Source organism: Macrosteles quadrilineatus, unplaced genomic scaffold (assembly GCF_028750875.1).
Source record: "Macrosteles quadrilineatus isolate MER2022 unplaced genomic scaffold, UCM_ALF_1.0 Scaffold_21__1_contigs__length_2333173, whole genome shotgun sequence".
Taxonomy (NCBI): domain Eukaryota; kingdom Metazoa; phylum Arthropoda; class Insecta; order Hemiptera; family Cicadellidae; genus Macrosteles; species Macrosteles quadrilineatus.
This window is the reverse complement of record NW_026542614.1, coordinates 1,080,554-1,092,830: the sequence shown is the minus strand read 5'-3', so window position 1 is coordinate 1,092,830 and position 12,277 is coordinate 1,080,554. Positions and strand designations below refer to the sequence as shown.

The 12,277-nt window shown below is 37.4% G+C and overlaps 1 protein-coding gene across 1 annotated transcript; it reads left to right on the top strand.

Moving 5' to 3' along the window:
* Nucleotides 1-1,553: 1,553 nt before the first annotated feature.
* On the top strand, nucleotides 1,554-8,938 carry LOC129005460 (glycine cleavage system H protein, mitochondrial-like). The gene is made up of 5 exons (XM_054434350.1): nucleotides 1,554-1,767; nucleotides 2,782-2,861; nucleotides 6,519-6,582; nucleotides 7,995-8,126; nucleotides 8,730-8,938. The coding sequence occupies exons 1-5, from the start codon at nucleotides 1,608-1,610 to the stop codon at nucleotides 8,837-8,839; spliced, it is 546 nt and encodes a 181-aa protein (XP_054290325.1). The 5' UTR covers nucleotides 1,554-1,607; the 3' UTR covers nucleotides 8,840-8,938.
* The last annotated feature ends 3,339 nt before the right edge of the window (nucleotides 8,939-12,277 follow it).

Below are 12,277 nucleotides of genomic sequence, written 5' to 3'. Positions count from 1 at the left end.
CTCACTGGTTTGTCCAAAAAACCTATCTCGTATGACGAGTGTGGCCACGGTCAAACTGTTTTACGTGCGTCGCACGTGAAAACGGAAAAAGTAGTCTCGCTGGTTAAAAATTACAAGTGTGGCTCCGGCCTTAAAAGCTCACTTCTGTGTAAAAATAGGTTATGTTTCTTCACCAATTTATTTGTTTTATGGTAACTGTAGGAAAAGTATAATGTGCAACTCGAGTTCAAAGTACAATTGCCTCCCTCGAGAAACCATTCCTCACTCGCCTACGGCTCGTGGGTAAGGATTTCTCTCGAGTGAGTCAATTGCTCACTTTTCTCACTAGTTGCACGAATAACTATTTCATTCTATTGAGCATTGAATTTATTGACTATTGTTCAGCTTGTTTTTTCATCTATGTATTGGCTTAGCCGTTGGCATGTATAAATAAATAAATGGTGTTTTTACCTATGTACAATCAAAGATTAATAATAGGTACTCCCTTTGACCCAAAGGTCAATATCTAAATATATAAAAGGCAAAGCCCTCACTGACACACTCACTCACTCACTCACTCATCACTAATTCTCCCACTTCCCATTTACCTAGGAGGCTGAAATTTGGTACACCGATTCTTTAGGCATTAAATAGGAAAACTAAGTTGTTTTTATTCTGATCGGACTCTCGGGCTCCACCCCAGTGGCTCTGGAGTTTCCCATGTTAACCTTATGATTTTTCATATTAATTTAAAAGGAATTAATGAATTTTAACAGCTGTTTCAATTAAACAAGTTGGTTCTGTTCTATGATGTTCAATAGCTTTAAAGTTATAAGGATTGCCAACAGGGTGCAGCACTATTATTATTTTTTGAATTTATGACAACAGCTAATTTGCAGCCAAAAGGTGAGTGAGCGTAGCGAACGAACTTCAACCTGGAGGCGAGTTAGCGTAGCGAACGAGCTAACCTGAAGGCAAGTGAGCGTAGCGAACGAGCTAACCTGAAGGCAAGTGAGCGCAGCGAACGAGCTCCAACCTAAAGGTGAGTGAGCGTAGCGAACGAACTTCAACCAGGACGGGATTGAGCCATGCGAACGAGATCATCTTGAAAATTAAGAAGTTAAACGGGGCAAAGCCCGCGGGTTACAGCTAGTATAAAATAAACCTGACAAAGGAAAAATAAATGTGTATGTCTACTCAAAATGTTGGTCGATTTCGTGACCTCTCATTGGTCATAAATGGCAACTCGTAAGAAAGTCATTTAACTTGAAAAACTAGCATGAATGTAAGTCAGGTCATAAAAATAAAGTATTGAGTTTGCAATTTAAAATTCCTAGTAACATCTATCTGCTACAATGTAACAATAGCACTCTTATTTTTTGTATGGTATTAGTTTGTAATAAACAAATGTATTGCGTCTTGAAAACACAATTAAATTATCACATGTGTGATAAACCATTTGAAAAAATAGGTTATTAAGTTTTCGGCAAAACATTTCCCTCAGCAGGGGGTCAGGTTATCTTGGGTTATCGAGACATTGTGTTACATAAGACAATTCGGTGATGTGAGATACAAAGGGCAGTGGCTATTTACACTGTCGTCTGCAACAGAACAGACTAAAATCGAAGATGGTTTGTTTGAGGTTGTGTTGTGTTTTATCTAATAGTTTAACGAAAGGTTCTTTAAACTGTATACCTTCGAGTGTGAATAAAAATAAACTTTCTCATCCCACAGTTTATAGTGTAAGATCGTTTTTCAGAACCGTCCTCAACTATTCTACACAGCCAGGTAACCTTCATTTACCTAATCATTCGGAAACCTACTCCCAGAAAACGTAGTCCTACAGTTTATGTTTACTAATTTTACAGATTTACACTATTTGTTTGGGTTAAATTAATTCCCACCATTCTTTCCTTCGGGAGTAAGCCTTTAAAGTTGATCACAAAGGAACTCACTTAGCCCATGCCCAAGGATGGGAATATTTTTAGCTCACTAACTTAGCTATTTTAAAGGTCAATTATCAAGAAAAATATAACCAAACCTTCACTAACTTGCAACTATTAATGTTGAATTAAGAATAAACTCAACAAAAACTACTGATATCCTTGCCTAACATGTGAAATTAAGACTAGGACTAGGCCCTAATGCAGTTTGTCTTTTGGTTTGATATTGTTAGTAGGCTAATGTAGACTGTAAGCTCTGATCAATGGCCGAGCGGTTTAAGGTGTTATACTCCAGCAAATAACACTAATAACAGCTTTGTAGATCAAATGCCTATACATATATTTGTTTCAATCAGGTCTGGTAGAGCTGCCTGACTGTGAAATGGTGGATCGCTCTCGTAGAGATTAGCAAATTCGGCCTATAAGACCAATGGATTTGTTTTCTATCAGTTATTTCATTAATACAAACCCATCTTAACTGTGTGGGTTCACTTCAGACGTGCATAATTTGAATTCCGTGTAATTTCTCGACTGTCAATTTTTTGCCCCTTGACAGTATATCGTAGTAGTGAAGTACCTATTGTTTTCTATTTTTAATATGAAATTACATAGGCTAAGTTACAATCTTTTTCTTATAGGATATGACTGTTTTTAGAGATAGGATCGAGCCAGGTTACTGGAAGGGTTCGAATTATCAAGCTTCTACTGTATGTGGTTAAACCAAGTGATTCCAGTAAAGTAATCAAGTTATTAGATCGAACTATTCCCCCTTCTACATGTTTATTAAAGGTCTATTGATTTGTTTTTTTCAGTGGTTAAGAAAAGAATGCTTGACTTATCAATCTTATCCAATTTTCAGATTGCCTTTATACTCCCAAACATGAATGGATCAAAGTCAATGGAGAAGTAGGAACTGTTGGTATTTCACACTACGCTCAGGTAACCAAACATTCGTTTTATTGGATCAGTTGAATTTCATCCTTCAGCTTTACTAAATCATAATTTCTTCTCTTAGTTTTGTTTCTTTTTTTAACTTTATAAACTAGTAAACTAGGTGGCGTTCGCAGATGCATCCACAAAATTGACAGAGTCATCAAGGGTTCATATCATATTGTTTTTGTCATACTGCAGTAAAAACAGTCGTCATTGATGCATGCGTTGCAGGCCTAAAGTAGCATTATTACTCTTTAAGGAATAAAATTCGTTTTCAGCCTCTATTGAGTAAAACTCAGCTTTTGTCAACTCAGTTGTAAATTTCTATCGTAAACGACTGAATACGTATCGAAATATGTAACGATTTGTGCGTCATAATCATTTTAACCAGTCTCTTCTCATAGCATTTTAGCACTGCAGATACATTAATCCATTTCCACACTCAACACTGCCCACCTTTACTACTTCCTTCAACACCCCCTACGTCGTGGACCCGTTTTCCTCTCTTCCCATAGCATTTTAGGATTGAAGATACATTAATGTAATTGCCAAAGACAGTTCCCCTACTCTGCACTGCAAGCCTTACTACTTCCTTCACCATTTCCTACGTCATAGACCTGTTTCCTTCCCTTCTCATAGGTTTTAAGTATTAGATACATTTATCTAACTGCCCAAACGGTTCACTAACTCTGCACTGCCAGCCTTTACTACTTCCTTCTGTTAATACTGTTCAATGAAATGGTGACCATACAAAGTAGGTATCGCCTTTACTACTTCCCTCATCTCTTCCTACGTCACGACCTGTTTACCTCCCTTCCCTTAGCATTATTGGATTGGAAATACCTTCATCTATTGCTCATAAACAGATCCCACACTCCGGACAGCTCGCCTTGACTACTTCCTTCACCACTTCCTACGTCGCAGACCCGTTTCCTTCCCTTCCAATAGCATTTTAGGGTTGCAGATACCTTAATCTAATAGTCATAAACAGTTCCCACACTCCGGGCAGCTCACCTTAACTAATTCCTTCACCACTTCCTACCTCGCAGACCTGTTTTCCTCCCTTCCCATAGCATTTTAGGATTGCAAATACCTACGGTCATAAATCTATGTATGGTATCTAATGGTCATAAACAGATCCCATACCCCGAACAGCTCGCCTTTACTACTTCCTTCACCACTTCCTACGTCACGGACCTGTTTCCTTCCCTTCCAATAGCATTTTAGGATTGCAGATACCTTAATCTAATTGTCATAAACAGTTCCCACACTCCGGACAGCTTGCCTTGACTACTTCCTTCACCACTTCCTACGTCGCGGACCCGTTTTCCTCCCTTTCCATAGCATTTTAGGATTGCAGATACCTTAATCTAATTGTCTTAAACAGTTCCCACACTCCGGACAGCTCGCCTTGACTACTTCCTTCACCACTTCCTACGTCGCGGACCCGTTTCCCTCCCTTCCCATAGAATTTTAGGAATGCAGATACCTTAATCTAATCGTCATAAACAGTTCCCACACTCCGGACAGCTTGCCTTGACTACTTCCTTCACCACTTCCTACGTCGCGGACCCGTTTCCCTCCCTTCCCATAGAATTTTAGGAATGCAGATACCTTAATCTAATCGTCATAAACAGTTCCCACACTCCGGACAGCTCGCCTTGACTACTTCCTTCACCACTTCCTACGTCGCAGACCCGTTTCCCTCCCTTTCCATAGAATTTTATGAATGCAGATACCTTAATCTAATCGTCATAAACAGTTCCCACACTCCGGACAGCTCACCTTGACTATTTCCTTCACCACTTCCTACGTGGCAGACCCGTTTCCCTCCCTTCCCATAGAATTTTAGGAATGCAGGTACCTTAATCTAATCGTCATAAACAGTTCCCACACTCCGGACAGCTCACCTTGACTACTTCCTTCACCACTTCCTACGTCGCGGACCCGTTTCCCTCCCTTCCCATAGAATTTTAGGAATGCAGATACCTTAATCTAATCGTCATAAACAGTTCCCACACTCCGGACAGCTCACCTTGACTACTTCCTTCACCACTTCCTACGTCGCGGACCCGTTTTCCTCCCTTTCCATAGCATTTTAGGATCGCAGATACCTTAATCTAATCGTCATAAACAGTTCCCACACTCCGGACAGCTCGCCTTGACTACTTCCTTCACCACTTCCTACGTCACGGACCCGTTTTCCTCCATTACCATAGAATTTTAGGAATGCAGATACCTAAATCTAATCGTCATAATCAGTTTCCACACTCCGGACAGCTCACATTGACTACTTCCTTCACCACTTCCTTCGTCACGGACCCGTTTCCCTCCCTTCCCATAGAATTTTAGAAATGCAGATACCTTAATCTAATCGTCATAAACAGTTCCCACACTACGGACAGCTCGCCTTGACTACTTCCTTCACCACTTCCTACGTCACGGACGCGTTTTCCTCCCTTCCCATTGAATTTTAGGAATGCAGATACCTACCTAAATCTAATCGTCTTAAACAGTTTCCACACTCCAGACTGCTCACTTAACTACTTCCTTCACCACTTCCTACGTCACGGACCTCAAGCTAGTGTCGTCATTTGATTATATTTATGATCCATACCACCGTTTATTTTCTAATATCTGTGGCATAATGCCATCAGCTATTTATTTATCTACTGCATTAAAAAGTCAACAGCTGATCATATGTCTTTGTTTATGTGTCAAATACTGCTTTCATAAGGATTACATTGAAACGTTGAGACCCAGTGGGGCGGATTCCTAAGAGACTTTTTTAACGCCATATAGATGTTGGCACTCACCGGTATGGTCTTTATCACCATGCAAAATTTGAAAACGATTGATTCAGCCGTCTAGGAGGAGTTTGCGTATTACGAAATGCATAAAAGTCGACGTATAAGAGCTTCGCTCAATGATGGCGAATCCAAGTTTAGTTTGGTCAAAGCTGTTTCTAAAAAAACCTAAGGTATTTTGGATTTGGCATTAAAAATGCCTACAAGAGTCAAAACTCAATGTGTGAAGTTTTTTTCATTACCAATTTCTTAAATGGTTCACTTCACGGTACAGTAGTGAAAAGTTCATGTTTGAAAAAAATCAGTTCATGTTTAAAAAAATTTTTTTTACTAATAATATTGTTAGCCTACATCTATTTGAAAAATGAATTTTCTTCTTCCACTTATTACTTAATCTTAGTGAGAATTTTATATCAAAATAGATATTGATGAAGGACTTTCACATGTGCTTGCCTTAGATGCTAGCTAAGCACCCTGACCACTTTTTTACCTTAACATAAATAAGGTTGTCGTCAATTAATCCTATTGTTTTTAGTGGATAACAGGTTTCAGGGTTTAATCGTCATTTTCAAATCCTTTTCCTTCTTGTCAAACATAAATTACGCACGCAGCACTTTCCGTTATCAAATTTAAAAATAATTTCCAAATATTGTAGAAACACACAAAAAAAACACTACCGTACTTACTATTTACTTTACAATATTTGAAACACGCAAGGCTGGCCAGGGACAAAACCAGACATTATTCATTGATGACAATATTTGTGTGTTATTTATTATTTTATCATTTACATTAGGCCTATAGGTATTCCTAATTAAATGTCTTCTTGATCCCATACAATTATTCTTGTTTGCAGGATTCACTGGGGGACGTAGTCTTTGCTCAGTTGCCTGAAGTTGGAGAAAAGATTGAAAAAGATTGTACGTCTAAATATTTCTGTTGTAAATATTAGCATAGACAATAGCGGTGGGGCACACGGAAGATTTCTCGGGTGCCGTTTGACACCACTAACTGCTGACGTCACTAACTGCTGCGTCCGAAGAAACAGACAATTTTATATTTTTTCTATTATTAAATTAAACTGTCATAACCTAACCAAACTAACCAAACGTGCTGATAATGGAAACATCAAATAAAGGTTTACTAATCTAAAAAATAATTTTGTTCATAAAATAAAATTATAAATGCCTAAAATTCAATTTTATAATTTTTTAATTATAAAATTAAACTGTCATAACCTAACCAAACCAACCAAACTTGCTTATGTGAAAAAATTTTTGAAAAAAAATTAGTGCAGCTGGCGGGATTTGAACCCGGTACATTCGGATTATCAGCCCGCCACGCTATCCACTACACCACCGAGGCCGATGGCTCAAAACCGTATCGTTGCGGTATTGGTGTTCCGTCAAAGTGACGTCAGCAGTTAGTGACGTCAAACGGCACCTGAGAAATCTTCCGTGTGCCGTTTCGTAGACAATAGGCTGTCAGCCGTGCTGTGGTTACCCTAGGTTCTGGCGCACACCGTTGGGAGCGCCGTGTTGTTACGTAGTGCTTATGTTGTAACTACACGGCACTCCCAGCAGTGTGCGCCAGAATCTATGTTAACCGCAGCACAGCTGACAGTCTATATTTAATTCTTTTTTTCTATCATATTAGTAGGCTAGGCCTATTACAATTTGTGGAATCAAATCACTCATGTAGGCCTAATTAATAGTATATGGGACATCAATGATTACAGTTTAGGAATTATACATTTTAGTACAGTGCAATTTAAAGTAGTATGACTAATTTAAGGGATTAAAATAATTTATATGATAGTTGATTCAAGATTTGTGTGTGGAAGGACAGTGAGTGACTCAATTTTTTAGATAAGTTAATGCCTTGATTTTCTTGTTTTCTATAACCATAAGCATAAATCCAACATCTACTCGTACATGTCTTTAAAAGCAGATTTGACTCTGTTTCAATTTGATATGGCAGTTTTCGGATGAGCAGTTTAATACATTCCTGGTAAAGACAGATCTCATGCTAGATAGTTCTGTGGGATTTCTTGCAACCTGGTGGCTGGTGTGCTCTTCCTTACAACTTTAGTCGCTAATTGCTTCCTGGGGGCAATTACACCGCTGGGACGAGCATGAGAGACAATGATGAAAATTACATAAGGCTGTGTTTCAGATTTTAATTTAGACAGAAAAATTTGAAAATTATAAGTTTCTTAATTTTACAATTAAATGTAGCATAATTTGACAAAGTTTTCTTTATTCGACTCACTTTATAAGTTGTGTAAGGCACTTGCTTGTTGCTCACTTTATAAGGCCTATATTTGTTATAGCTGAGGTCGGGGCCCTAGAAAGTGTTAAGGCTGCCAGTGAACTATATTCTCCCGTGTCGGGCACAGTTGTCGAGAAAAACACCGAAGTGGAAGACACACCAGCTCTCATCAACCAATCCTGCTACGACAAAGGTACTTTTTTGATTGCCTGTATTCTGAATTTATGGCTTGAAGCCTCGACGTTTACTTTCTATCCTCATACAATTCCACATTTATTGAGTTGTGTAATTTAGAGGTGTCATAGATGATTGGTATGGATACTATACTCAGGCTATCAGGTCAGGTTCATTTCAGTCACGCAGATAGATTAGAAAGTTTTTCTATACTTATGTTGATTTGAGTAAATGGTGGTTGTCTCTGTCCAAAGGGATTTGTTCAGACGCTATCTATCAAAAAAGTTTTTACCAAGAAAAAAAAAACCACAATGTTTCTGGTTTCTACTCTGGTTATCTTAGGTAATGAGTTACAATTTAAATTTGTTGACCCTTCTAAAGTTGCCTTTAACTAAATAAATGTACATGTAAGTAAGTGTGTAGTTTGCTTGAGACAAAATCTTACATTAGTGACTTACTTATTTCTTTTATTATTTCTGTCTATCCTTCTTTCTGGCCATGACTCTTGTTTAATATTCTATTACAAAAATCATAAATGGTTTTTACAAAACTTTTAGTCAAACTTTACTATGAATTTATTGTTTGTATATAGGTAACTGATATTTCTTTTGTTTTGATTTAGGTTGGCTCTTCAAGGTTCAACTAAGCAAGCCTGATGAGTTAAAAGACCTTCTCAACGAAGAAAAGTACAAAGAGTTTTTGAAGACTGACCAGGAATCAAAAGATCACTAGACTAGACAAGGAATTTGTATTTGATACTTAGGGTTTTATTGTTTGTTTTGTAAAGTTTAGTAAACATCTATTTATTACAGTTATTTAACTGCATAACAACTGTAAATAACGTTTATTTCACCTTTCTTCCATTGAGAAATGTACACATAGAAACTCATCTAGTGATGGAAAATAGCTTTTGCTAAGCTCTAAGGCTCTTGAGATCCGAATTCAGCTGTAGAGAGGTGTTCAATGTTGTAAAGGAAGAAGTTTTCCCGTAGTTTTAACTTCTTTAGTCACACGTGCTTAACTAAATTAAGTGATGATATATACATGGATTTAGGCCTAATATGTTGCTTTTCTAATTTTTTGTTGGCCTAGTGGCGGATTCAGAGGGACCAGTGGGTAGGGGGCGACCCACCCCCCCTCGGGCATATATATATAATATTTTTACTGCATGTAATACAGTAGTGCATACACATCGTGTAAAATAATTTGCCACACTAACTTTGGACAAAAAGATGATATAAAATTGCCATTTTGGAGACTTAGTTTACACAAATTTTTCAGGGGGGGCAGACCCCCCGGTTCGCCCTCCCCCCCTTATGACTGTTCGAGATCCGCCACTGAGTTGGCCTGGCCTATCAGATTAATCATTTAATTATTCAATTAAATTTTTCGTGAGCAAAGCTACAGCGGGTTTGCTAGTAGTTATATAGGCTACTGGAGTATAAGTGATCGTTTTATAACATTTGCCAATGCTTATTGTGGTTAGTTGGTATCTTTTTAATAGATAAATATTCATGAATTAACTTTCAATATAAATTATAGCTTATATTTGGCTCAAAGAGTGCTTAACGTTGCTATTACAAGGAAGCTTAAAAGTTTTAAGGCCTATATTGTATTTTGATGGGAATTGTGCAATTTTGTTTTGGGTTAGGAGTATAAATAACATACATGATTTTAATCAAAATTATTAATAGCAGTTTTTTTAATTCACATTTTCTTAGCTTTAATTTTATGAGTTTTAACAGGAAGTCACCATTAAAAACCACAATTTCAAACAAATAATCAACACCTGGATTCACTATGAATTTTTTAACTTTTTACTGTTGTGTATGATTCTAATAATTTATTTTTGTTGCCATAAAGTCCCTTACAAAAAAACACAAAATCCCACCCAAAAAATCATGCTCCCCCCACTAAAAAAATCTCGATGGCGCAGCCCCCCCCCCCCTTCTGGGCACCCCTGTTTTTAATAAGTACCCACATACCAAATTTCATTGAAATCGGACCACTTGCTCTGTAAACCACAGACGTCACTTCGGAAGATAACCATTTTTTAGAATTCAGGGGGACCTAAAAAGTAAATTTTAATTTTTTACTCAAAACTCACTCCGGAATTGGTGACGAAAACAAATGGGTAGTTTCTCCACACGAGGGGAAGTAAGTAAAACAGAATTTGGACGGGCGAATTGGACATCAAATAAAGAGGCTGCTAAACTCTTCTTTTGAAATAGAAAATATATGTCACGTTTGTCTAAATCTTACTTCCCTTCTATTTGGAAGCATGCGGAAATATCAGTTATTCATAAACCCAATAAACCAAAGTCTTCTCCATCGAGTTACCGTCCAATCAGCTTACTTTCTACACTTCCTAAAGTTTTTGAAAAAATCATCTTGAAACGAATTGCCTGTTACATGGATGCTGCAAATAATTCCTGCTCATCAATTTGGATTTCGGCCAAAACATTCGCCCATACATCAAATCTTACGAATATATGAAACGATTGTCAAAGGGTTTGAGAGGAAACAGCACACAGTAACGGCATTTCTTGACATATCTCAGGCATTTGATAAGGTATGGCATGACGGTCTTGTCTTTAAATTGATTAATTTTGGATTTCCAAAATATTTAACCAATATTGTAAAATCGTTTCTCTGTCACAGGACCTTCTCTGTTAAAATAAGTTCTTCCAAATCATCTATACGGCGAGTCAATGCAGGAGTTCCACAAGGTTCAATTTTGGGCCCTGTATTGTTCAATCTATACATGGCAGCAGACATCCCTCTTCCAGAAGACGCCTCATTAGCTCTCTACGCCGACGACACTGCTATCCTGTGCCAGCATTCCGACATCCACGAGGCCACGTATTCCCTGCAATACTCTGTGGATCTTCTTATTGATTGGTTCTACAAGTGGAAATTTCGCCTAAATTCAACAAAATGTGAAACCAAAATATTCTCCTTGAAAAAACATACATTGCCACATGAAATTCAAATATATGGTAACTTTCTACCTTGGAACCCTGATGACCAGGCCATAAAATATCTTGGAGTATGGCTGGACAAAAAACTTAATTGGAACTACCACGTTAATCAAAAACTGTCCCAAGGTTATGCACGCCTTGCAAAGCTTTTCCCTTTAATCAATAGGAAATCTACTCTGAAGCCAGCTTGTACAGTTCTAATCTATAAATCAATAATTCGGCCCTTGATTACATATGCATCTCCTATCTGGGGATTAGCTATATCAAAAAACAAACTCTTCAAAATTCAAGTGATTCAAAACAAAATTCTAAGAATAGTGGTGAATGCTCCCTGGTTTGTTAGAAACAGGCATATACATGAAGAACTAGGAGTGGAGTCTATCTCGGCCTTTATTGAAAAAACCACCTCAAAATTTCTAAAATCTTTAAACGATGTTCCTGGTGCATTAACTTTTCATCTTGGTGAAGCAACTGCGAACAGGAGGCTACGTCGAAGGCTCCCTCAAGATCTATTGGAGGAATGAAGTCTAAAGAAGATTAAATTATTCTCTAAATTAATTATGTTACAGGGTGACTCAGGTTTGGGCGAACCCACGATGTTATTATAGTTAATTTCTTATTAATTTTGTTAACACTTCTGTGTATAATGTCTATACATTGAACCAGAAATAAATGATGCTGTAAAAAAAAAATATGTCATGGACATAACTAGGACACTATGGTCATTAGGAAATCTTGAACAGCTATTATAGGGTTTTAAAAGATCAGGCTAAAGAGGAAAGGTAGATAGTTGGGTGACTTAAATCACACAATTTTGACTTGAGAAGACTTTTATGCTTTCAAAAGATACGCCAAATTTCTATTTTTACAGAGGCCTACATCATAAACTAAACCATAGCGTTTACTTTTGGGTATTCCAAAATAAAAATGTATTCTCCCGGATTGGAAGGTCCTACCATGAATACAGTACTATAGCATTGATTAAATATTCACAAATATTGTATGATTATTAAATTCATAGCTTCTTTGAAATGTTCTCATGTTTCAATGCTGATAATGGAATAATCCATACGTTTCTCCAAATATAAAGTCTGTTTTGTGTTCTTACTATATGACAAGTATAAATCATATAAAAGGCGATTAAATTCAGGCAGCACGTTTCTGGTATTATCAATGGATTAACAGGGAG